The sequence below is a fragment of the Leptidea sinapis genome, chromosome 3 (assembly GCF_905404315.1).
Source record: "Leptidea sinapis chromosome 3, ilLepSina1.1, whole genome shotgun sequence".
NCBI classification, from domain to species: Eukaryota; Metazoa; Arthropoda; class Insecta; order Lepidoptera; family Pieridae; genus Leptidea; species Leptidea sinapis.
In genome coordinates this window covers 8,395,935-8,423,477 of record NC_066267.1, presented here as the reverse complement: position 1 = coordinate 8,423,477, position 27,543 = coordinate 8,395,935, and the positions used below count along the sequence as shown (strand labels likewise).

Genomic DNA, 27,543 nt, shown 5'->3' with positions numbered 1-27,543 from the left:
TGATGTCAAGAGTTGAACTAATCATGTTGTTTGTCCCGGTTCAGGGTGTTTGTTCCTATGATTGCCGGTTGACAATGTGGTTGCGGTGACCAGCGACCCGCGACAATAAGTGGCATGGGATCACATTACTATAGTTCGTTATTCTACCAAAAAACTAAACAGTAACTCCTTTCTTTGCATGGTGTATTCCATATCAACATAAAAATGTCAAACTCAAAGTCAAAGTCAAATAAACTTTATTTAAATAGGCTTAGAAAAGCGCTTTTGAATCGTCTCTATAATTTTTTTTAAATTACTGAATCTACCATAGTATGTATGGAAATAAAAGAGCTCGGAAGAAGAACATACAAGAAACTCAACGGCCACTGTTTTTAATCAAATAGAGTATATTACTACTGTAATGTACTATGGCTGTAATGTACATAACATATTAGTTTGTAAGGTGCTGCATCCCATATATAAATCGTGTTTAAATATTATATAATATACTAGCTGACCCAGCAAACGTTGTATTGCTGATATTAAAATCGCGATACAAAAGTAACTGTTGATCGTAGATGGGTGAAAATTTTAAGTTGTATGTATTTTTTAATGCTGACTCATAATCAAATTTAGAAAAAGATGTCAAAAAAATTAAAATAAAAATTGGCGTGGACCACTCTTAACATTTAGGGGGATGAAAAATAGATGTTGTCCGATTCTCAGACCTACCCAATATGCACTCAAAATTTCATGAGTATCGGTTAAGCCGTTTCGAAGGAGTTTAACTAGAAACACCGCGACATGAGAATTTTATATACATAAGATTTCATAAAAAGTACTAAAGAATAAACTGTTTAAATATAAATTATCGTTTATTGGATGCATCAACCTTTAGAGCTTGAATTCATTGTGTGTGTAAGGATGCTTCGTGAACATGATGGTCGTGATTACTGTCAATAAGAATCGTATTATTTGTCCTTCTCTTGTATAACAAAAAAAGTTAATAATTTACGCCTAATTTGTCACACGTAACGAAATGTAGTCATTTCGAGGTATGTCGTAACGAGCTACGGTACATTTCAAATATACGCAATTTTCTTTCACCGTTTATATTCAATGACACATTTCAAATCAAGCACAATTTGTTTTTAATGCGATAATAACATTATTGTTAGACTTTCGTTTTACGTCTGTATGGGTGCTGTGTAATATTATTACAAAAAAGTACAGTAGTAATGAGGTACATACACCATAATATATGTGGACATGAATGGTACCTATTTTGAAGAAAAATGTTAAAAATTCATGTGTCATGATTTGCGATTTGTGGATTTTAATGAACTAAATGACTATTTGTACGGCTATTGGACGACTAAAATTATATCTATTAGTACATGTATTAATTTTCACCAGTGGGAGGCTCCTTTGCACAGGATACCGGCTAGATTATGGGAATCACAGCGGCGCACATTTCTGCCGTGAAGCAGTAATTTGTTTCGGTCTGATGGGGGCCGTAGCTAGTGAAATTGAATGAGAATTTAAATAGTCATTTATTGAATGAAAACAATTTTTTATTAGCCATGTTGTTATTCTTAAGTTGATTACATGTCACGTCTTTTAAATGGTCGGATAACTTATTGTATATTTTTATCGCCATGTAATGAACATTTTCTTGGCAGAGTGTCAATTGACATTTGGGCACAAGCAATTTGTTTGGGAATCGAGTGTTCCTAGAAGAGTGATCTTTCATTTTGGTGGAATATTCCGGGTGTTTATATACAAATACACACATATCCCGAATATACAAAGAGGAAAGTGTTAATATTTTCCTTTTGATAAAAGTGGCTTGCATCCAGTGTGCATTGTATATTGCGCGAATACATTTTTTTTGATCTCTGAATGCGCGAATTGCGTACGGAGAATTTCCCCAAATGATGAGTCCATAGCACAGTACGGATGACACATATCCGTGGTATGCATACCACGCGGCTTGTTCTGATACTGTCTGCCTTATTCTCCTAATGTCAAAAATAAACCTATCCAATTTATTATTATTATTAAAAAAAAATGTAGGTATATTGAAAATTTATCACTTCACACTATACTAGAGAGAACTAGCGACTAAATGAAGTTAGTACCGTCGGTAAAACGTGGCGTTATGCCCATCGTAAAATATATTTCCTCTTCCTGTGAATATATTCCTTGACGTCGGGAACAGAGATGATATACTATTCCGCGCGCCCAAATATTATTTATTATCTATGAGTGTTTTTATTTGTCTGTGGTAACAATGCGTTGTACATCAGTATTGTGGATACTATACGTGAGAATGTCCTGGGTATGGTAATCTCAAGATCTGTTTATTAATACGCGCCAATTGTCATCACTCCTCGCCGTATTGGTAAATAATTAAAGATTTTGTCAGCGAAACATTGTGCTAAGAAATAGTGTAAGAGCTAATTCAAAAAATTGTGATTTTTTTTTCTTCATATTAATTTTATATGTACCAAAATTCATGGACTAAATTTGAAAAACTATTGAATTATTATTTATTGTTGCAGTAACATTTGTAAAATACGTTTTAAGATTTATTTTACGAGACTCGCTCGATCCTGTAGACAAACTGTGTAAACAGTTTTACAGGACTTTGTTTTATTTTAAGAGGAAACTGTATGTTTATAATAAATAAATAAAAAAAAACCCGTGCCATTCGGATTTCGTCTGAGTGCTCATAACAACTGATCCAACCGTCCGAGTGATGTATCAACTGTTGTATGTCTTGTTGAACTCTCAGATCGTAGCTCCATCTATATTGGATCTACTTTACAGTTGATAACCTGCTCAACCCCAATATTTGCATATTATGAAATTGACTTGAGATGTCACTCTTTCAAATATAAACTCGTAAATCGTAATATCAATAATGTTAAATTTTTGGAACGAAGTTCCTTACGGCAGGCTTGGAGGGGATAGAGATTTTGCTGCGCGACCGAACTGAAAAAAATGTGATAGCAAAACCGTAAGAAAAAATCCGTGGAAAAAAGTGCGTGGAAAAGTGCGTGGAATAAAACCGTTAAATGAGACGTGCGCAGGCGCGACAGTCGCATAGACAAGCGAGTAGTGTATATATTATCAATATTATTATATTAATATATGATAACGATTATAGCAATATTAGAATGATTTTTTTTGCAATTTGTGTCGATTCTACATTAGCCGAAGTAACTTCGTTCCTACCTGGTGTCCCACGAGACCACATCATTTTATTTTATTATAGGATATGAGTGAGAAAAAATGAACGCATGTAGAGCCATCTAATGTCAATCGATCTAATGCAACACCAGAGGAATCACAGGAGCGTTGCCAGCCTTTTAGGAAGTTGATTGCACTTTCTTTGCTGGTAACCATGTCGTATCGACCTGAAGGCATCGCGCGAGGAAGATCATTCCGTAGTTAGCTTGTACGAAGCAGAAAGTTCTTGATAAGTGCATTGTATATAAACGCCAGGCATCCAGATGTTGATGATGATGTCTAGGTTTGTGGCGTGCGAAGGTATAATTTGGCTTTTCAGAACACTTCCCGTGATAAATGTGGTAGAAGACACACAATGAAGCGACATCTCTACGCCAAGTGAGCCTTTCACAGAACACTGGATCGCTGATAATTTGAGCACATCTGCGCTGTAAGCGGTTAAATGGTTCGAGCTAATACTAGGGTACACATGTCATCAAATTTAAATAAAACACTTTTAAAGGATTGAAACGCGTGCTAACCATATCTCGTTTTCAGGGGATCTGCGAACGAACGTGAAACGGACGGAGATCTGGAAAGGCCTTGAAACGTCTGCGTCGGGTTAACTAAAATAATAACAAAAATGTAGCGTTTACGCAAAAACCAAATATAAAAACACAGTTACAATTACACGCGTTTTAATCATATAAAAGTGTTTTATTTAAAGGTGTAACACTCGCGTTAATTAAAGAAAATACTAAGACATCAAATATTTTTGTTAAATATTGGATCACATAATGAAGAATAGAATCTACCACACATTTGAAAAAATAAATATTCAGACGCGAAAATAAAAATGGCCAAAAAACTCAGCATGGCGTGTCCATTTTGATTGCCAAATTGGTTACTAATAAAATTTACATTATTTCATTTTTATCAATAGGAATGACCAAAAATACGACTTCATAATATTGAAGTATAATTATTATGACGGGTTGTTCACGATATATACTTTTGTTAATTTGGTGCCGATATTTCAATCCAATTGCATGAATCGGAGGCGGCGAGAAACTCTTGACACATTGACACTTGACACTAATAGTAAATCAATCTGTCAAAGTCAAAGTTCACTGCAAGACCACGGGATTCCATTTTGCGCTAGTCTAAGGCCACCGCAGTTCCGCCGCGACCACGATTCATGCAATTGGATCGAATTATCGGCACCAAATTAATAAAATATATATCGTCATAATAATTATATAAAAAAAAAACAATTTATTGAAAGTAGGTATATACAATACACTTTTTCACGTCATAAATACAATAGAATAATTTAATACATTATCGTAAAAATATAAATGTTACAATAATAACAATATACAGGTGTCCCAAAGTTATGGGACATGGAGGGAAAGTACCTTAAATATCGAAGATAGGCTATTTTGCTACAAGAAGACTTTATGTTATTTTCAAAAGTTAGTAATTCTGCATTCAAAGATTTTCTAAAAATTATTTGCCTTGTCTGGGAATCGACTTAAATGTAAAAAAACACACCTACTCTTATGATGCCAATCGACAGAATGGCCAAAAACTAATAACTATAAATATATGTCAATAATAAAAATATAAAATATAAATGTCATCGATGGTATTGTATATATTATAATACCTTTTACCTATCATTTATTAATTTTGTTTTGTCACTAAATTACAATTATTAGTGTTCCAAATAATTTTGTCATTTAAATATTTTTCTATCTTATAATAGGCATTTTGTGATAGTATAGGCATTTTGTGATAGTATGCGCTTAATAACAAACTTAAACTTATTTTCACTAAGACTTATAATATTTTCAGGTTATTTATTATAAAATTTAATATATAGACCCATAAATAATAATGTTACAGTTCCGCGATGATAAATAAATGTTTAAAAACATACATTGAATTACTTCTTACACATAAACACTTTTTAAAGTCAAAGCTTACATTTTCAAAAAGTAATAATCATTTTACAATGTAAGAAATGACATCAAACAACTTAATTGATACCCACTTTCAACTAGTTGTTCTATATTTATGGTTCTGTATGAACCTGTTATTCTTTCTGATTACCTGTCGTGGTTTATGCTCTCCTGGTACTTTATGCGTGCAGTCTCCCATGACGTCTTGTACTTTGGGCGGGAAAATATAACTGCGTGATGACAGAAATAACATTGCGAATGCATTATTGAATATTAATGTAAAATGTTCTGGTGAAATTGTAAGTAGTTCATTGATAGTTATTAAAAGAATTCTTTCGTAAAATAAGACGAATCACTTTATAGTGTGTGTTGCAATTTTGAGAACATAAGAGGGAATACGTAAGTAATATACATATTTAAAAATATAATAAAATATTAATATTACAAAGTAAATTCAAATTTATAATATATCTTTCTTCAAAATAAAATGTGACATCACTTATGGAAAGTCAAAAACCACCACCCATTACAAAAAGAAAGCCTGAAACCTGAGAAGAACGCGCGCAATAAACAGAGGGTTTTTTTTGTCATAAAAAAATATAGAAGTAGTATTTAATTAATTATTAATTAAACTTATTATTTAATAGCCTGAGGGCGGTCGCTCCATTCCCAATCTGTGGTATCATTAAGAAAGTCATTTATGTTATAGTTACCTTTACCACACAAACGTTTTTTAACAATTCGTAATACTTTTGTTTTGAACATTTTCTGGGATCATGTTGTAAAAGCATATGCTTTTATGTATGTACGTATGTATGTATCGATGCGATGCGATGTACATACATCGCCCCACAAAAGACTAACTAACCCCACTTAGCCGATTAGTAGGAATTAAAAGTTTATGTCTGTTCCTGGTGTTAACATTATGGTTATAACACTTTCTAGCAAATTCACTCACATATATAACATACATTACATTATCAAGAATATATTGAGAAGCAACAGTCAAGATGTTATTTCTTTAAATTTTGCTCTCAATAATTCTTTAGGGCCACTCACAAAAAATGAATATTGAATATTTCTTGTAAGAAATAATATAGTTGTTGTGTTTTCTGTAAACCATACCGAATCCAAATAAATCTGACAAAGTACGTAGAAATGCAGGTCATTTATGTAAACCAATAAATAGTAGTTAAAAAAAACTAAAAAACACGCTTTTTTATATAAAACCGAACTAAAGAATAGAAAAGAAATTTAAAATTAACAACATTAATCCTAGACGAAAATTATATAAATTAATAAAAATATTATTTTGCAAATAGAAAAATGGTATCAATATATCCAATTCATATTTTGTCATCGGTCCTCGATAAATCTGCGAAGTTTTAACGAAATCTGGCCGTTTAAAATGGGTCAAAATGGCGCCCAAATAAGTCGGTTACAAACTAACATACATACAGGTGAAGCTTATAAGAAGCGTGTTAAATAGATTATAATTTGTATCGTAACGTTACTATTGCTAGTTTTGTAAGCCCTTACAAATACATACACGAATATATCTCAGCAAGTAAGTAATAGTTTCCTGTCGTAAAGCAAAAGGCAGCAGCAATTATGCTTGGTAGCGCAGGGCATAGCGCACAACATAATTACTGCACTCATACTGTCCCCTGACATCATTTGAACCGTGGCAGAACAAATAATAGACTACGGGTGAACAAATCATAGACTGCGGGCGAGTTGCCTTCGTTCTGTCCTTTATAAACATCTGAACCTGTAATCATGATATCTTTGACAATTCCATAAACGTTTTATTACTCAGCTTTATATACCCAAGTTTATGTAAGGCTACTTATAGGTAGATGAAATTTTTAGAATTGTGAAACTCTTAACAATATATATATACTTGTGGTGATATAACAGTTTTCTTGTGCTGCCTGTATATTGGATATTTCATCTTTCTAGACATTAACTTTACATTTTTTAATAGATTTGTTAGTGGTTCGTTTTAACATTATAAGTTTTTTTTTATTTACATGCTACCGTCTGAAATTAAGTTAATTTATTGCCTTGTCACGTATAAATAAAAAATCCTACACCTTTAGGTTACCTGGAACAGATTGATGATTAGCGACGACTATTATAGACGACTCCATGCGTAATTGTGCTACCAGAACAGTAAAAACTGTAAAATTTTATCGTTCATTACTGCAATAAAGAATTTTTATTCATTCATTTAGTGACTTTATAGAACTGAAAAGTTATTATGATCCTCATTTTTGTCTTTAACTGCTACCAGTGGTGACAATTTAATACTCTATCTTTTATTTATAAATTTAACGATAAACTTAAAAAATACTGTACTGTTTTTAAAGCTGTTTTCAGCAATGAATAGCGTGGTTCTCGAGAAAGGTTTTAGTATATAATTTGTTTAGATTTAGTATACAGTTTCGAATATATTAACGATATTTGTTGGAGATATCGGAAATAAATAAGCCTACTATTTCAATGGCTTTTTTCCGATGGCCTTAGACTACATTATATAATAATAATAATATTGACACGCTTTTTACACAAATTATCTTGCCCCAAATTAAGCAAATATAGTCTGTGTTATGGGTTGCAAGACATCGATATATTTAATACAATATACTTACTTAAACATGCATAAATACATATAAACAAAAATAAATACATTTAAACATCCATGACTCGGAAACAATCATACATATTCATCATATCAATGCTTGCATCTACCGGTATTCGAACCCGGGACCTCTAGCTTAGTAGGTAGGATCGCTAACCACTCAGCTATTCAGGTCGTCATTATTCCCTAATACTTACAAGATTTATATTCTATTGACAGAACAACGTGTCGGGTCAACAGCAAGTGTTAAATAAATCAACTCAAGTTTCAATATTGCAGCTCAACGCCGGATCGTAACCCTAAAACATCCAACAAAAAAATTGTATAACAATATCACAAAGAAAATCCAGCGTCTTTTAAATGCGTAGCGGGAAAATCTCTCCGTAAAAACGGAACGGATACACCCATCTCGAGACTCTGCTCTGTAATTATTGGCCTCACCGGATGCCTAGCAAAAACTAGAGTCGTATACTATACACCATCGCTGGAAGCATGCAACATTTACAATTATAGTAAACTCGATTTAGTATCAAAGAGATAAATGTCAATATTGCATAAAAGGCGTCTTACTTGTACAGAATAGTTTCAAGCATGCAACGGCGTCTTATTTTTGTGGGAATCTAAGTCTAGTTCTAAGCTCTTGAGAGGTCAGTGTTGCTTGATATAATATTGGTAGGTTAAGAAACTCGATTGCATGGTAAAGAAAGTATGTGCTTCCGAATGAGATCGGTTAATAAGTGGCACGCGCCAAAGAATAATATAAAGAAAAACATGACCGTATCGCGTGATTCAGTCCGTATTTTTTCAACTTATTATGCGGTGCTTTTTATCTGTGATAATTTTTTATTTGTAACTGTTTATGAGTGTTAGGCTGAACCGAAACGATATGAATAATGTAATAGGTTGCGGCGAAATAAATAAATCGTAAGTTTGGTGTCGCGGACTGGGGATTTCACGAATTTGGTACAATGATAATTATGATGAACTATAAAGTGGGAGGCTCCTTTGCACAGGATGCCGGCTAGATTTTGGGTACTACAACGGCGCCTATTTCTGCCGTGAAGCAGTAATGTAAGCATTACTGTGTTTCGGTCTGAAGGGCACCGTTATTTAAATTACTGGGCAAATCAGATCTGACATCTTATGTCTCAAGGTGACGAACGCAGTTGTAGTGCCGCTCAGAATTCTTAGGTTTTTCAATCATCTTGAGCGGCGCTGCATTGTAATGGGCAGGGCATATCAATTACCATCAGCTTAACGTCCTGCTCGTCTCGTCCCTTATTTTAAAACATTTTTTTTTAAATAACATTCCAAGAATACTAAAAAACTGCAATTAAAAACCATTCGTCAACCTCCGTTTTCGCCGGACCTTGCTCCAACAGACTATCATTCTTTGTGATTTGGAGAATATTCTACGTGAAGAAGTTTTCTTCTACAAAATTTTTTCACACAGTTTGTCGTCGAATCTAGATCGCAACAGGTCTATCGCAAAGGTATAAATGACCTTTCTATTAGATGGAAGCAATCTATAAACACTAGTGGTAATTATTGTGTTTAAATAAATATGTTAAATTAAAAAAAATGTGTCAATTTTTTTGTACGAATCGGCAATTTCATTTCAAAAAATCAGCGCCCTGCTTAATATCACACTACCAACACATCGAAAACTCCTTTTGGCAACGGCTATTACAGCGCATTTACACTAATTTGTTTTACAGGGGTGGGACAGACGCCTTAAAGTGACGTTTTCAGAAGACTGTAGTGCCATCTGTTAGTTGGCCCGAAAATGAAAGCTTTGTCAGCTGTCATTCGCTTTTATATGGAAGAGACAAACGAGCGTATGGGTCACCTAATGTTAAGTGATCATCACGGCCACATTCTCTTGCAACACCAGATGGGCCTTTAAGGACGATGTACGCGGTTTTTTTTAAGGTACCCATATCGTATCGTCGCGGAAACACCGCACAAGGAAACTCATTCCACAGCTTTGCTGTACGTGGAAGAAAGTTCCTTGAAAACCGCACTGGGAATGAAGGCCACAGATCCAGATAGTAGGGATGATATCCTAACCTGTGACGTGTCGTGCGAAGGTGGAATTTGGCGGCAGGAATCAAGCTAAGTTTCGTTCTAATGGTAATCAGACCACAACGAATCTAATTAAGCTATAAATTCACTTCATGGATATAACATGAGCTATCTCCACATAAAGTGCCCGTAAAAATATGTCTGGTACCGTTTTGAGACTACCCGGACCCAACAAGATTTTCAATTGAAAAAATTGTATTCTGTACCTACCTCCTATGTATAAGCTTTTTTTTATTATAACAATAAGGTGTGAGATGTACAGGACGTTCAGCTGATGGTAATTGAAACGTGCTGCCCATTACAATGCAGTGACACTAAGGATTATTGAAAAACCCAAAAATTCTGAGTGGTACCACAATTGCGCTCGTCTCCTTGAGACATAAGATGTTAAGTCTCATTCATCTGTGCAAAGGAGACTTATTTTGATTATTTTGATAAAACGATCAGACAAATAATTTCTCTACATGTATAATTTATTTTATTTTTTATGTAAGAATACAAATAAGCATACTTTACTTTATTAATTTTTAAGAGAGTGATAACCGCCACCCACATTCTAACACGATACAACATGGGTACCTTCAAAAAAGCGCATACACTTTTCTAAAAGACCTGCAATGTCCCTTTGATTATTCTGATGATCCAAGAGAATGTAACTGCCGGTGATCACTTAACTTTAAGTGACCGTACTCCCGTTTGTACTTCTGTTTCATAAAATAATGATCTGTTCCTACATTCATTTGGCATCCTATTCTAAATCTTATGAAAAAATTCATGTAGATCAATTAATTTCGTTAATGCGTGAATGTTTTCTAAAAAAATATAATATATAACTTTAAATTTAATAAGAAAAGCAGAAAACTCATCATTACTTGATCTTGATCATTTCTTGATCGTCCAAGTACACGAGTAGCAGCCATTTACAAGCATGAAAAGGAACAACCCGCCTCACGACGTCGCCACAGCATATAAGCGTGGTAAAGAAGAATTCATATAAATCTGCACCAACCACACATCTTGAATCGTAACTAGTACCTCACAATCAAACAGAATCAACTTTCTAGATCGCAATTTCCACCGCACAGCAAATATTTTTAATTAGCCTTAAGTTACGTAAAAATTTGATTCAAACCACAACCGCATATTACCTAACTTTTAATTACAAATCCAATTACACCGCTTCAATCTGAACGTACGAGCTTCTAATTAATAACCATAATTACTTTTGTTACTCACTGTTATATTATAAGAAATAACATTTACAATTCTCTTTCTTTTACGATGGCTCCGTTAGGGAATACGGTATCTGTGTTGTGCTATCAACGAGATATTTAACAGTTGTAATTTTATATTTTCACATTCAACTTTCCTTTGCTGAAATACTCTGTTATAATCCATAGATCAATTTAAAGTGTGAAATTAAAATTTTATTTCTTTCATTTTATGAAACAGTTACTGAAAAATCTTAGTTAAAATAGCAAGTCTGTTATAATACATAGTTATTTATTTATTATATATACACTTTTTACATATATACATTTTATTTATAATTTAATTATTAAAAAATAATATTATATTAATAATAATATAACTTAATAATTAAAAACGCTATTTATATAAAAAATAGTAAAATAAAACTTAAATAATCTAATAAAATTAATAAATTACAAATAGAAAATATCATTAAGATCGCTATCGGCAGGTAAGGTGCCCATGAAGCTGGCAACGTTACCTCTTTGTATAGCCCAACTTATCCTTTGACAGAGGTGCGTACCAGATCTTGGGTCACCTGTTAAATCGGTTAGACGCCTGGATAGATCTTTTATAAGTTTTTTTTATTTAAGTAAACATTAACTGAGGGTGGGTACGTATAAGTGGGTAAGTAATCAATTTTGATATAGCACCGACAATACTAAAGGTTAGGAGGTAGATGGCTGCTTCTCAATCAATCTGTAGATGCAAGCGATATTTTTTGAGGTGTGATAATTTTAAAACTAAACAAATGTCGTCAAAAGCATAACAAAAATGAATTGGCAATGGGCTGGTCACATCGCGAGAGAAAAAGGTTCCTGCGCGAAGAAGAATTTTAAAATGCAATCCTTTGGGTCGAAGTACCCAAGAGGAACATCGTAAATGTGCTAGAAAGAGAAGAAGAATAGACATAACGTAAACGCCACGCCAATTGTATGCCAGCCCTAGAAAGGCGATTACATGACGTCAGCTTAAGAAGCCCTACACCATTATGGTAGTAAAAGGCTGAAAAGAAGAAGAGGGAGATTTACAGGTGTTGTAAAATAAAAACGTACTCCGAAATGGATACGAAATGTATAATCGATTTGGGATTGAAGTCTAGTCATATTTGGAGTCACGTAAGAAAAAAAATTCTTCTTTTTAAAAGTTTTCTTCTCTTTACAAAAAAAAAACTTCTAGTTCAATCGTATGTTAATTGCCAGTTCCTATCCTATCTCTACTTATATAATAAAGATGATAAGATATTTATGAAGTAAGTTGAAATAAAAACGCTGCCGAACTATTTCGATAAAGGGCGAATGAAACTTCTCAAATTTTCCTATAATAATCCTGAGTATTACTGCAATTGTTGTATTAAAGGGAACGGCGTATCATTTGAAATCAGTTGTAAATCCAGCTCGCCTTGTTACTTCTAATATATAAAATTCTCATGTCGCGGTGTTTGTAGTTAAACTCCTTCGAAACGGCTTGACCGATTCTCATGAAATTTTGAGTGCATATTGGGTAGGTCTGAGAATTTTTCATCCCCCTAAATTTTAAGGGTGGTCCACACCAAATTTTTTTTTTTAATTTTTTTTGGTTTTTTTTTTAAATTTGTTTGATTATGAGTCAGCATTAAAAAATACATACGACGTCAAATGTTCACCCATCTACGATCAGCAGTTACTTTTGTATCGCGATTTTAATATCGGCAATACAAAGTTTGCTGGGTCAGCTAGTCTTCTTATATAAAATTTAATACAAAACTTGTCATTCGACATGATTAAGATCTTTTTCAGACAATAATGGCACAATATTATAAACGTCAAGTTCTGTGCCCGGATGTGACATAAAAAACTCGAGTAATTCGAATAAAAATGTGTATTTGATCAGGCGTTTCTCGGGAAATGCCTCCGTTAGAGTTGGTAATGAAGCGTAGAAAATCGACTCGTGCGCGCTACAGGTAATGACCTGACGTACTCAATTTATGTGCTAGACAATCTTATGTTTTTATGAAGATTTATTTTATTACATTATATTTATGAGTGCAAAGATTTTTTTATCAAGAGAAAAAGTTACTAGACGAGAAATGAGAATGTTCACGTAATGATAACTGATACCTTGCTCATTCCACTACAGTCCGACTTAGGATTCTTGATTTGAATATTTATCATGTCAAGGCAGATTAGCCCAATAATTTCACTAGTGGCGCCTTTCAAACCTGAACACAATAGCGCATGCATATTGCATGCAGATTGACGGCAGAAAAAGGCACCGCTATCCTGACAACATTCTTTAACAAAAAGAAACAAATTCTACACGATTGTAGAAAAGCATTTGAGCCAATTTAAATGCCAGTATGGCATTAATAGAACTGCGCTCGATTATTTAATTTCATATTTAAGCAATAGATTTAGAAGATGAAATGTAGGAGCAGCATTGCTCAGAGAAGTCCTCCTCTCAGTATGGGGTGCCACAAGGATCTAATCTTGGACTGTTCTTTCTCCTTATCTAGATAAGCGATCTTCCTAACCTTATAGAAAAAAAACCCAATTAAGTATAACTTGCGGGTAACATTTCACTGATATTCCAAGTGAAAAGAAACCAAGTAATGTATGACGAAGTCAACGATGTTCTATCTGACATCGTGAACATACTGGCTTAGCCCTAATAACCAAATGTTATTTTAAATTTTGTAAATTTTTTAAATATAGTTCAGTTAAATTTAGTAAGAAAACAAAATACATGAAATTTAACGTGCCAAATGTCAAAAATGTAGATGCGACGGAACAGAACGGAGAGGTGATAAAAATGGTGAAATTTGCTATATTTCTTGGCATTAGTCTTGATTCCAAATTACAATGGGCCCCCCATATTAAAGGATTGGCGAATAGACTCAGTTCTGCAACAGATGTGGTTAAAAAAATTCGACAATTCTCTAAACATAGTTACGGCGCCACTAGTTTAGCTATTTTTTATTTGGGTATATTACTATGGGGCAGTGCAGTTAATCTTTGTGGTGCACAAGAGGGCGCTATTTATAACGCAGATCCAAAAAAATCATCGGGAGCCAACTCTTCCCTGAAGGACGCCATTACCTCCTAACTCCAGGCCGCGTTGGTGGGCGGGAGTTGCTTCCTGCATGAAGAATTAAAGATTTGAAAAATGTGCCAGCATAATCGTATTTTCTTAAAGGCTATTGAAATTATTAATAAAAATATTCAGCTTTACAAATAAACTTGGTATATAGTTATACCTGAGAATAAACCAAGAATATGCAAAATGTTGACTATTTCGCTGACAACACTGCCAATACAATGATAATTTCTGAATGTAAAGCAGCCTTGCAAATCAACGCGGGAAACGTTGTACGTCCGAATGAATCAATCATAAGCGAAATTTCTATTTGTAAATTTGCATATTCTTAGTTTATTCTTAGGTATAACTTTATACCAACTTTATTTGTTAGGCCGATTATATCTTACTGTGTATCACTGACCATGAGGTCGTCTTGTTCGTCCCGTCACTTTTTCTCAAAACCAAATACTATTGCGGTGGTCTGTAGCAGTCGTACAAATGGTAGAATATAATGTGCGTCAAATCAATCATCGCGCCATGAAATATGGAGGCTTGTTTAAACAAATGAACCGCAATTCGCGATGTAATAAAATAACCAAATGAACATGTTAATGGATATCATGGAACTATTACTTCAGTTATATTAATGATTCTCACATGAGTTCCTAGTTTTGCAAGTTTTGTAGTTTTGTTTTCCATCGATGGTGCTTTAAAATGGAATGTTACATCAAAGTAATTAACAATATGTAATTTTTTTTTCATTAATTATGTATTGTTTGCGGATGACACTTCAATTATATTCAAAGTGAAACGAAGCCAAGTTTTATATGACGAAGTAAACAATACTCTATCTGACATCGTGTACTGGTTTAGCGCCAATAACTTATTGTTAAATAGTCATAAAACCAAATATATTAAATTTACCGCGCCAAATGTCAAAAATCTAGATGCGAATATCTATTAAACGGAGAGGTGGTAGAACCAGTGGAATCTGCTGTATTTCTTCTCATTACTCTTGATTCATAACTGCAATGAGGCCCCCATATTGAAGGATTGGCGAATAGGCTTAGTTCTGCAGCATATGCGGTTAAGAAAATTAGACGGTTAACTGACATAGATACGGCGCGACTAGAATACTTTCGTTATTTTCATAGTATTATGTCCTATGGTATATTATTATGGGGCAGTGCGGCCGATATTAATACCATCTTTGTGCTGCAGAAGAGTAGGTCCTAAAGAATCATTAAGAGAAAAATTTAAAGAAATAAACATTTTGACTGTTGCTTCTCAATACATTTTTGATAATGTTCTGTATGTTCATGAGCACATTGAGGAATTTTCTAGAAAGGAGTGGGTGGTAGTTCTTTTGAATGGGTGGTAGTTTTTGACGTTCAATACGTGATTTTGAATCCTATTTTGAATAAAAATATTTGAATTTGAATTATATATTTAAACAAAGCAAATGTTAAGATATATATTTACAATACTATGATTACATTAAATTAAAACTATCATTGCGAGGAAGTGTAATTACAATTCCACGTTGTCCGGGTAACGGATCCGCCTATAGCTTGAAATAGCTGTCAGCTCCTGGGTTTCCAATAGTTCCTATGAGGCGAGGACCTAACCTAACGAAACAACCTAAGCGACCAATTACTTTTTCATAATAAACGTCAAATTTACAAAAGTCGTTAAACAACAAAAAATTTACGACGTCAAATTTAAAAACGTCAATTTCAAAGTGGTGGTGGTGATGCATGCCTTGCTCAATACACAACCTCGCTCGTCGGGATATGGCTTGTGTGGCATTTTGTACCATCGTCGGTGTGATTGATGCGAAAACCGATCCAACACGCTGTTCCATCTCGGTAACCGTTGGACAATCGGAGAAATACACTCTGTCCTTCCTATCTTTTCCAACTTGATATTTTTTGAAGCCAGTACTTGTTATGATGACATCCTTGTTATTAAACTAAAGACTATTAAAATTAGACAATTATTAGGTAAAATAAGTACTTAGGCCTTTCTGTTTAATAATCTGGTTCCCTGATATGACAGCTTAGGCTGGGCAAAATTTTTGGATTTGATGATTAATTATAATTTTTACGTCGTATTTTGTAACACGTTGTATGTGAGATATATGAAAAAAAAAACAGAAATCTGCGCGGGAAAATTGGCGCGCACCGGTCATGAAAACTAAGATTCATTCCTGGCACGTACTTTATAGTGCATTGAAGAGACTCTAATGTATGGCCACAATTTTGCAGCAATTTGTACGTAGAAACTTGTCAATGGAGATGCAATGTTAATTATACTATTTAAGTATAGTTGAATCAATTTCTCAGTTATCAAGTGCTGCGTTCTCGGCTAATGGCGATTGGCGAGCGATTAATATTCATGTGGAGAAAAACATGGTGCGCACGCGCCGATCTACCTAGCGCTCTCTTTATGTGGATGTTAAAGTTGTGTGAGGTTGTAGAAGAAAATTCAACAAGTGACGTACACAAATACAGTGTTTAGGATTTGTTATAAATCTGTTTCTTGAATTACCCTTTATTTTTATTATTTAACAATTTTATATGATGATGATGCACTATCAATGATAATTTTTAGCTTTAATAGCAGAATATATATAATATTCATAATATGTGAAAATCATTCTTATATGTTTTAATCTTATGTTATATATCTATATATAAAAATGAATTGCTGTTCGTTAGTCTCGCTAAAACTCGAGAACGGCTGGACCGATTTGGCTAATTTTGGTATTGAATTATTTGTGGAAGTCCAGAGAAGGTTTAAAAGGTAAATAAATATGAAAATACTCGGATTTAAATAAAAACAAAAAAAAAATATTTTCCTTTGATGTGTCCCCCGCCGCGGCCGTTCAGAAATCAATTAATTGAATGAGCTTCCTTGTGCGGTGTTCCCGGGACAATACGACATGGGTACCTTCAAAAAAAGCGCGTACACCTTCCTTAAAGGCCGGCAACGCTCTTGTGATTCCTCTGGTGTTGCAAGAGAATGTGGGCGGCGGTGACCACTTAACACCAGGTGACCCGTACGCTCGTTTGTCCTCCTATGTCATAAAAAAAATTGAAAGAATAGTTTAAAATGAATAACTAATTAGAATTTTAATATCTTTCCAACTTTCTCAGGAGGTAAAAAATAAACTTAATTTTAGCTAATTATAAGTTGGTAGATTAACTACAGTTGGTTAGTAGACAGAGGTTATCCACCACGCACCATGGAACGAACCATGGAAAAACTATTAGATAAATTTTAATTATTAAGTATTCTAAGTTTTATTCCTTAGACACTTGGCCCTTATCTAGAACAAAAATATGGCGCTATCTTCATTGAATATAAAGTTAATAAAGTTTTAAGAAATAAAGATTTTTATAAGTACTACGTGCGTAGTCATGTGTGTACGCGGACAAGGTCGCAGGTATCAGCTAGTATTGTATAAATTTCAATATAGTTTCCCAGGTTTCCAGTAAATACCTTGTCGCGGCATTTAGTAGTGTGGCATTGAAAATAGAATTTAAGGAATTACAGTCATAAGATAAAAATATTTTCTACAAAGATCATAATATTTTCATAGTTTCTCTATAATGCCTCACACCCTATCTAGAACTTAGGCGATAGCATAAGAAGAGTCTATACCTACTGGTGTAAAGAAGAAAAATATAAAAAATAAAAAATTCACAAAATTAGGAATAGTGTTCAAAATGTTTGCTTGTCACAAAGTTTGAGTACGCTGGATCCGATCTTCGGATTAAAATATGATTTTATCATTAACATCCAAAAAGTACTCAATATAAATCATAAGCAAATTAAAACTAAAATGCGCTGTGGTGTTTACTTACCATCAGACGAAACAATAGTCTCAGCGAACAACATACTTATAGTACAAATCTATGCTTTATAATTCTATTGTAATGAAACTGACATTTTTATTAAAATAATACAAACATCTATTTAGTACTAGTTAGTAAAGTAGAAAGAACGTAACTTTATTCAAGATGGTTGGTGCACTAAAGGAAAAAATATATCTGAAACATCCTTAGATAACATACAATCGAAACCGCTAGTATTAATAATGGTTTTCTAGCAAGAAATACCGTTGTTAGTTCAAGGAGTCTGCCATAATTATTTAGCTTTCGTTGCACTAAATGAAAAATGTGTACCCGAAACGTCCTTAGGTAACATGGAATCGAAACCGCTAGTAGGTATTAATAATGTTTTACTAACAAAAAAAAACCGTTAAATCAAGGAGTCTGCCATAATTATTTAGCATTCGATGTTTTATCCAAGTCGAACGTAGGTCATTTTAGAAAAACTAGTACTCTCAGAAGATGTAGTTTTCACTGAGGTTTATAGTAAATAGCTCCTTATTGACATGTTCGAGAAATTTCGCGCCTTATACTTCCACATAATTACTACATTGCCAGACATCTTTCCTGTTAAATATATTTATGTTACAACAGTTATGTACTAATGAAATGATACTGCAAATTATATGATATTTATAATTGTTGATAAAATACGCTGGTGGGATGTAGCAAATTGTCTCTAAAATAGGAAAGGGATAGGGTACGTGTCTAGACAGTCTCATTAAAGAGCGGGAAATCGTCTTGCAAATTCCAATTACGTTAGAGCCTTAGATAATTTATACGTCTAGATAGAGCCTAACAAGACTAGACAAACGATGAAAACAGGCCAGGTTTATTAATTTAGTGAGCATGACAAGCTACGTCGTCTTCTCTTTGTGTTTTTTGGACGTAAACTTTATCGACATATTGATGATCTATGAGTTTAATGAAGAGCACACTGAAACAAGAAGTGGTATTCAAACTTTACCGTGGTTACATTTGACGTGGTTTATGAAGGATGGGACGTCAGAATAAAAATTTAAAGGATGTAAAAACACGCATAATATTTACAATAAATACGTAACAATTGTATCGTATATAAATTCAAATGAACGAGCTATCAATGAATATTGAACTCAAACTTATACCAAAACACCTAATCTATTCAGTTAGCTAGCCGTAGGTCGTGACACGAAAGACTGGAACGTAAATACGTTTTTATCATGTACCAAACAGGGACAAAGCGCCCGTTGACGTGCGGGTCAGAAGTCGGCCGATATGTCATAACCTGATGAAAAGAGATAGAAATGGTCACATTAAATATGAAAGAAAAGGACCGCTGCGACAGTGACGTGCTAGGTCAAATGTCAAGTAAAGTGTCGTGGCATGTGTGAAAGGGACGCACGTATGTTTTTGTCGCGGTTTAGTAAGGAATAGAAACGCCAGAGGTCAAAAGACGAGCGTAAGTAACCCTGACCTCTTGACGCGTCGCATGGGACGGACTCAAAGTTGTTTTATATCACTGAAATTTTTTAAGAATTAGAATTGGTTTAGTATTGATATTTATTAGTTAGCCCAGTAGATGTAAGTTATATATATGACAAACCTTTTAGGCTTCTTTTACCCCTCATTACTTTATCTATTGTTTAAACTACACTAAATTTTTTTTGACAATAAGATATGCCATAAGCATAATGTATTTTTACAAATTTAATTTAGTTTTCAAAATGTATGCACAATGCGGGATTCAATAATGTATTCGTACATTTCGAATTTAAATTTGTTTTATTGCAAAAAAATATGAATTGAGCTTCAATAACATATTAAAGTTAAAACTATAAAAATCTTTAAATTTGACCAAACATGATATTTAATACGTTCAAGTTGAGATTCAAATGTATACATATTAATCCAAATAAGGTTTTAAATCATCTATTGAAAGTCTAAATCTACTACTCATTCAAAAATATATGACTGAGACCTGAGAAGAACACGTACAAAAAACTAAGTGGACTTCTTTTCTTTTCTTAAATATAATTTCATTAGAATAAAATTACTAACTGTATGAACTGAAACTCCCAAGATGTAGTATCATTAAGAAAGTCATTTACGTCAGTAAAATTTAAAATAGTAAAATTTTAAGACTGCTTAACTCTACCGAAAAAAAGAGTCTATTAATAACTTCTTTCTCTGTCTGTCTATATCCAAGTTGAAATTAACAAAAAAAAAAAACACCTGTGGTCGTTTCAAGCTGTATTTGAAGTGTGTGTGCATAATTTTATTATTATATTTTGAATACAAAACTCTGCAGTACTCTAAAGTCTTCCACAGTTTTGTTATGTTTTGACAATGACGCTCGCTAAATAATTAACATCTTGAATATAGATGTCACTTCACACTGTACTAGAGGGAAATTTATCGAATTCATTCACAATGTCGGAAAATCATGTCGCTGTGCACAAAACAAATGCCATAGGATTAACTACATTTACAAGCTTCTAAATCAAACTTAAAAGCTGTTTAACCTGATTCCTGCCGCCGAATTCCACCTTCTAAGTTAGGATATCATCCCCACCATCTGGATGTGTGGTGGTCCTCCACAGTGCGGTTTTCAAGGAGCTTTCTCCCTCGTACTACAAAGCTGTGGAATGAGCTTCCTTGTGCGGTGTTTCCGGGACGATACGACATGGGTGCCTTTAAAAAAAAGCGCGTACACCTTTATTAAAGGCCAGCTACGCTCTTGTGATTTCTCTGGTATTGCAAGAGAATGTAGGCGGCGGTGATCACTTAACACCAGGTGGACCCGTACGCTCGTTTGTCCTCCTATTCCATAAAAAAAAAACTTAAAAAATGATACGGCTATTTAAACCTAATGTTTTTTCACTTCGTAAATCAAAATATATATGTACTTCTCATTCCCACTATACTAGTCCTCACAGAAGTCAGAACAAAATGTAAATGAATTAATGTGAAAATAATAATATTTTGCAGATTTCAGAGTTCGTCCCTGGCAATCACAGTGCACTAATGAATTGGGAACAGAGGCATAATTATTAAGCAGTTCGCGACAAACGTCTTCAATTTGTGTTTCAGAAAAGAGTTCCGATTTCGTATTTTTTATCTGTTGAGTTTGACATCTGTTAAGTCACTTCTAGTAAATATTCTAGTAGTGATCATACAATATGGTAAAGTGAATTTTTTTTTGTGTAAATTAAAGTGATGTGAAAGTGACCATTTACTATGTATAGCATAATTAAATTATGCAAAATCAGTTAAAAATTTTATTATTTAATTAATAATTCTAATGTAGACAAGTTTCTGTCACAACATTTTTTTGTACTATGTAAAACTAGTGTCCATACTAACAATTTACCTCAAAATGATCCTAATAGTAAAAGTTAATTTCTTATAATTCACTAATAAATAGAATTTTTCTATCGAGGTACGATTTATAGATAAGTTCTGTTATTTCGAAGGTACCTACAACGATTCCATTAAACTTCTTTAAGAAATAAACAAAATACATTTATTATCATCAAGTGTACGTAGTTATGAGTTTGCGTAAAGATAATAATAGTAAAAAAAATAGAAATAGACCCACTGTTTTTTATACTGCTTAAATGGACCATTGCAGTTGAGTTGTTTTTAATAAATTATATTTATAAACTCAACTGTACAGTACATTTCTATGTATCTCATAATATTTTACAATAGTGTTTTAAATAAGTGATTTAAACATAAAAACCAATATGGAGGACTCTATATTAAGCAAACTTACACCTAACCTGATGACGTCAGAGTTTCATTTCTCCAGCAAACTTTTGGAACTCCTAACTAAAGGTACGACTTAATTAGTAATTTTATATTTCAACTATTTTTCAACAGCAAACAATTCGAGATGCATATTAATTATTATAAATGACGCCCTATCACACAAATCATCTAGGAGACAAGCTAGGCATAGCGTACAACGTCTACGGTTTGGTCTGCAAGTTACGTTATCTGGCATAACGATATATTTAATATAATATACATATGTAAATATAAAGTCACTGTACATATAAATAATCATAATCATCCTGTGTCTGTACACGTTGTACTTATGTAACTGAGGCCATATATTATCGCAAGCTCTTCGTAATAATAATAATAGTCGTGTACAATTACACCCTTAAAACTTAACTTAAATAAAAATATAAATGTAACTTTTACGCAAAAACCTGATGTAAAAACACAGTTAAACCTTAAAATTTACCTTAAATTATAATAAAAATTTAACTTTTACGCAAAAATCTAATGTAAAAAACACAGTTACAATTACACGCGTTTTAATCCTTTAAAAGTGTCTTATTTAAATGTGTAACACTTGCGTTAATCAAAGCTAAATTAATTTGAATAACATACTAATGCAAAAAAATGTGATTTCACACAAAGGTTGGTTGGTGGTATTTTACATGAATATTTCAAAGCCTATGTCAGCCTAGCGAAACTCTCTAAGAAAAATTAAAACAAAAGCGATTTACTCTATTGTATGAAACGTGCAGCCATTGATTGACAGATGAAGGCTATAATCTTGTAAAAAAAGGACATTGCCGAAATCCACTACGTCTTAAGCAAATGTTCGCTTCCAAACAAGCTTCGGCGCCAATCGCAATACTGTAATTACTACTGTTTTAAATTTATGACAAATGACTGCACGTTTCATACTAAACTAAATTTAAATGTTTATTTACAGCCGATTTCAATAACCTATCTATCCTAAGTTTAACTTACTAGAGGTAGACAAATTTATCCTTTTACGCTTACTTACATTTCAATAACCTATCGACATAAAGCATTGGACTATAACTTTATTTTTTATCTCTTTTTACGTTAGTATTAACATCCTCTTTGGCCTTTGTGCCATCTGATATAAGTCAAACTATATTTTTTTTAATAAATACTGTATCAGTGTGTGAAATTCTTTCAGGAAACGCCAACCACGACAGCCTCCCTCTTACGGCGGGAAATGGTAAGTAACAATATATCTTTATTATTTAAAGAACAGATTGATAGTAAACTCTCCTATGATATCTTATCGCTAAAAGTCTAGATGATACAACGAAATCATTATTTCTAAGTACTATTTACTAATCTTTCTATTCTCCTTTAATAATATTTTTCAATGCATTATTTTACTTTGTATCAAAGCATTGCGATTTGTTTTAACTATACTTCGATAAGATTCTAGGAAATAATATAAAAGGGGAGTTTTAAATAACAGATTTTAATACACCATGTGCGGTGATCTGGTAGCCGTACATATGAATTTATGTTTGGTTCATTAAACTAGACTTTATAACAATTAGTTTATTGATCTTAGTCTAAATGGTTATAATGGTAAATGGTTATGATCACACGCGAATCGATTTTAGCTCTAACGTGAACTGGGGGAAAATGTGGAAACACGCTCACAGGGCGCAACGTGATGTGCGATGTTCCACTCGTACAGTATTTAAAATAATAAGGATTAATATAATTATTTATCTAAACAGATTTTACATTACCGCTTTATAATTGCCATTTTTTTAAGCACTAAAATGGATATTGTATGTTATTCTAAAGAGATAGACATATGCCAACGCAAACTTTTCTTTAGATCTTTAAAAGATACACGATTCCACCATACATTATTTTTTTATATCTCAAAGGGTGAATGAAGCCTTTTTTAAAAACTGTCTATAAAAACTTAACAAATTATATAGGTACTAAAACTTACCTCGAGCACGACGCTATCCATTGGTGAAAAGAGCATGAAATTCGGTGCAGTGGTTTTTGAGTTTATCACGAACAGACAGACAGACGTGACGGAGGACGTTGTTTTATAAAATCTTTCTACTTTTGTGTTAATTTATATTTCGATTGTATACATATATATATTAAAGTCTTATTTTATTTGGTGTCTTAATTTAATTGAATAGCATGTCATTTTTGCCTATAACTGAAGCATCACTTATCATAATATGAATGTTAATGTTGTTTCGTTTTTTAAATAAGTAAATAAATATGCTACTTATATATACAGAGCAATGGTACCTTGTTTTCCCAAGATATTATATATATATATTTTTAAGCCATCCCTCATATAATATTATAGCTATTATTAATGGTAACATCTTTGGGTTTACATGTAGCTTTAAAATAAACATACAGTTTTTTTTATGAAAATCAGGGAGGAGACGAGCAGGACGTTCAGCTGATAGTAATTGATACGCCCTGCCCATTACAATGCAGTGCCGCTCAGGGTTATTGGAAAACTCGTCACCTTGAGACGTAAGATGTCAAATCTCATTTCTCCAGTAATTTCACTAGCTACCATGCGCTTCGGACCGAAACACAGTAATGCTTCACGGCAGAAATGGGTGCCATATATAATAAAATCAAATCTACCACACCACACGGTTGTAGAGATTTAGCGTAGAATATGTACAATAAAAGACCGACTAAGACCACAACTCACAGAAATGCGACAATAAACAATTGTAATCAGCTTATCTGATCTAAATCTATATAAAATTAATACTAAGCTACGGTGCAATGCAAAAACATTTATAAATTTCCGTCGCATAGAGGCATTGCATAATCTACCGTCGAACGGTGAAAACAATAATACCGTCTGTAGAAGGCTTACGGTCGCTTAGTTAAGCCAGTTTTACAAAATTGTATTTTGTCAATAGATATATATAAAATTAAAGCATTTGTATATAGCATACTAGTTTTTACTCGCAACTTCGTCCGCGTTGAAAAGTAACTTTGAGCAAATTTATTTTTTATCTTTTAGGATAGTCTTCAAATAATACACATACAAATTACTCTTTCTGCTTCCCGGACATACTTTATCATTATGGTTAGTCTCTTTAATAGCATTTTCCTGTGAACTTAAATCTCTTATTTAACCATGTTTAAAAATGCTCTAAATTTTAAAAATGTTTGAACAAATATACTTCAATTATCTGTCATCAAGGGCAATACAAAGTTTCATGGTTTTTTTCTTCGTTAATGATCAATTTCCATACAAACTGTCCATCCCCTATTTCAAAACCCTCCATTTATTTCTTTGCAATAAAGGTAGCATATGTCCTTTTTCAAGCTCTAGTCAATCGGTTGGGTGGTTTAGGCGTGAAAGCGTAACAGACAAACATACAGTAGCATTTTTAAGATTAGTAATAATTAAAGCATCTTTAATAGTAAAATGTAAAAAAAATTGTGATGATAATTGAGTTTAAATACCGCTAAGTTTTGTATTTTATCAATTCGACACGTGTTTCACCTCTACACGAGGCATCTTCAGGAAATGCTGATTCTGAGAGTACTGATCAGGCGAAACATGTATCGAATTACTTGAAGACAAAAATTTGCGGCATATAGACTTAATAAATATAAAAACAATGGATAATCATGGATTTCCGCAAAATAACCCCTAATTTAATAAAATTTCTAATTTCAAATGGTAACTTTTTGCTTAATATACAACAATGTTAGCTATACTTAATTTTCCAATTTTTTTTTGGCCTTACCTTGTTTTAGCTGTCGACATGGCTGAAACAATAAATAAAACAGCACGACAATCGGTGCAATCGTTTTTGAGTTTATCCTGTGATTCCTCTGGTGTTACAAGAGAGAGGCTGCAGTGATCACATCAGATGACCCGTATGCTCGTTTGTCCGTACTCTTCCATAAAAAAATTCTTTGCCTATCTGGTCGGGCATGGTGACTAAGAACCGTAACGCTTGGCATAAGATATGGAGCACTATATCAACGACAATTTCCGCAAGACAATTGAAAACAGCAATGGGTGCATTAACTGTATCGAAAGGCCGTTGTGTAAGCTCGGCAGGTGCGTGACACTACAATGAAACCTTTCACCCGGATAACTGCTACTTGTTGTCTGTAAGAACCGTATCGGGTCGGTTGATCTGATCGATATTAACAAGCTATCTAGATAATATATTATTACAACAAAAATAAAACATTCAAAAAATATTGCGTGCGTACAAATTACGCATGTCAGGAGTGAAATCTGCATTTTGCATGAACCTCTAAACTGCATATGAAGTCCTGGTACATGTTGCTAGGATGACACTTCATTTCAACCGCTTTGAAAGACATTATTATCACCGCTACCATATTTATGTTCCCTTGATGTCTATGTAGTAATGCGTCGTGCGGATGACGTCAGAATATTAAGATACACTCGCGTCACACAGAAGACAATTTCTTCTTCACCTATAATCGCCTGGTACCAATACATTGATGGTTATAGGATCCATTCAACTCATTTTCTCCAACTTGAAATGTTATAAATTTATGTGTCTGTCTCTTTTTACGGCCGCTTTTTCGTTTCATCTACTTTCAAATCACAACGATGCTAAAGGAGTTTTCACTTCAAAAATTACATGCACTAGATAATATATACATAATAATATTATGTATTTCACTGTCACATAGTTATTTATATAGACAGGTACATCATGAATGTACACATTGTGGAATAAGCATTTTGGTTTCAATGTTTTTTGCTCTAATGGTCACATAACATGTATTCTTTTTTTTTATGAAAAACAATTTTTTTACTGTCACTTCTCTTAGTACGACTTCCAATTAGTACGCCGATATATCAGCAGTCCCTTGGCCGTCGCTATGACCGGTTTCTACTGTATATAGAAGTTATTTGCGCGATATATTCAGGCTGGTATGACAAAAAATGCGGTGGATGTAACCCCACTAAAAAGCCTACTAATACTCCTGGTATTTTTCTTGCGTTGAAAATTTAAGGGTTTATCAACGTCTACACAGAAAAAAATATTTAACGCAAAAGATGATGAAAACGGAGAATTGATTAATATTATATTTTATTCATAATCTTATAACTGTATCACTTAGTCAAATTCAATCTACCTACATCTTCAAAAAGATACTCTAGACCTATGAAGGACGGGCTAAAATATTCGGCTGATATTTTTTGAAATAAACATGCCATGAATGTATAAATATATCTTTATTAAAATAACACTTTCTGATAAATTTCGCAACACATGAATTTGCACGTTTACTGAGATCCTGTTTGTATGAAAGTAGTATCCCTGTAAAGTTCCCATGTATACATACTATCTCATGCCCGTATCTCATTCACACTCCTCACAATGTCTCCTGGCCATTAGCAGCAGACACGGTACAAGAGAACCACAATACGTTACATCGCTAACTATGCCCAAAACCAGCGTGGAGCCCCGATACAATTTGTATGTGGCTCGGGGCGCTTTGGTGGGATCTTGATAAAGGCAGATAGTATCGTCGTCTGAGTACTGGAAACGATTGATGAAGAACATCTGCGGCCGCTTGGCTACATTCTATTGTTGGGTTATCTATGTGTATTTAATAAAGCTTAGGTAATAGTCAAGTTAATATTTTGGAT

General features: G+C 33.4%; 1 protein-coding gene across 1 annotated transcript in view; it reads left to right on the top strand.

Moving 5' to 3' along the window:
- The window catches only part of LOC126979636 (uncharacterized), a 323,388-nt gene that overhangs the window by 32,181 nt on the left and 263,664 nt on the right, over window positions 1-27,543 (top strand). The window contains exon 2 of the mRNA XM_050829081.1: window positions 23,059-23,100. Coding sequence (XP_050685038.1) covers window positions 23,059-23,100 — 42 coding nt within the window. The remainder of the gene's footprint in view (window positions 1-23,058; window positions 23,101-27,543) is intronic.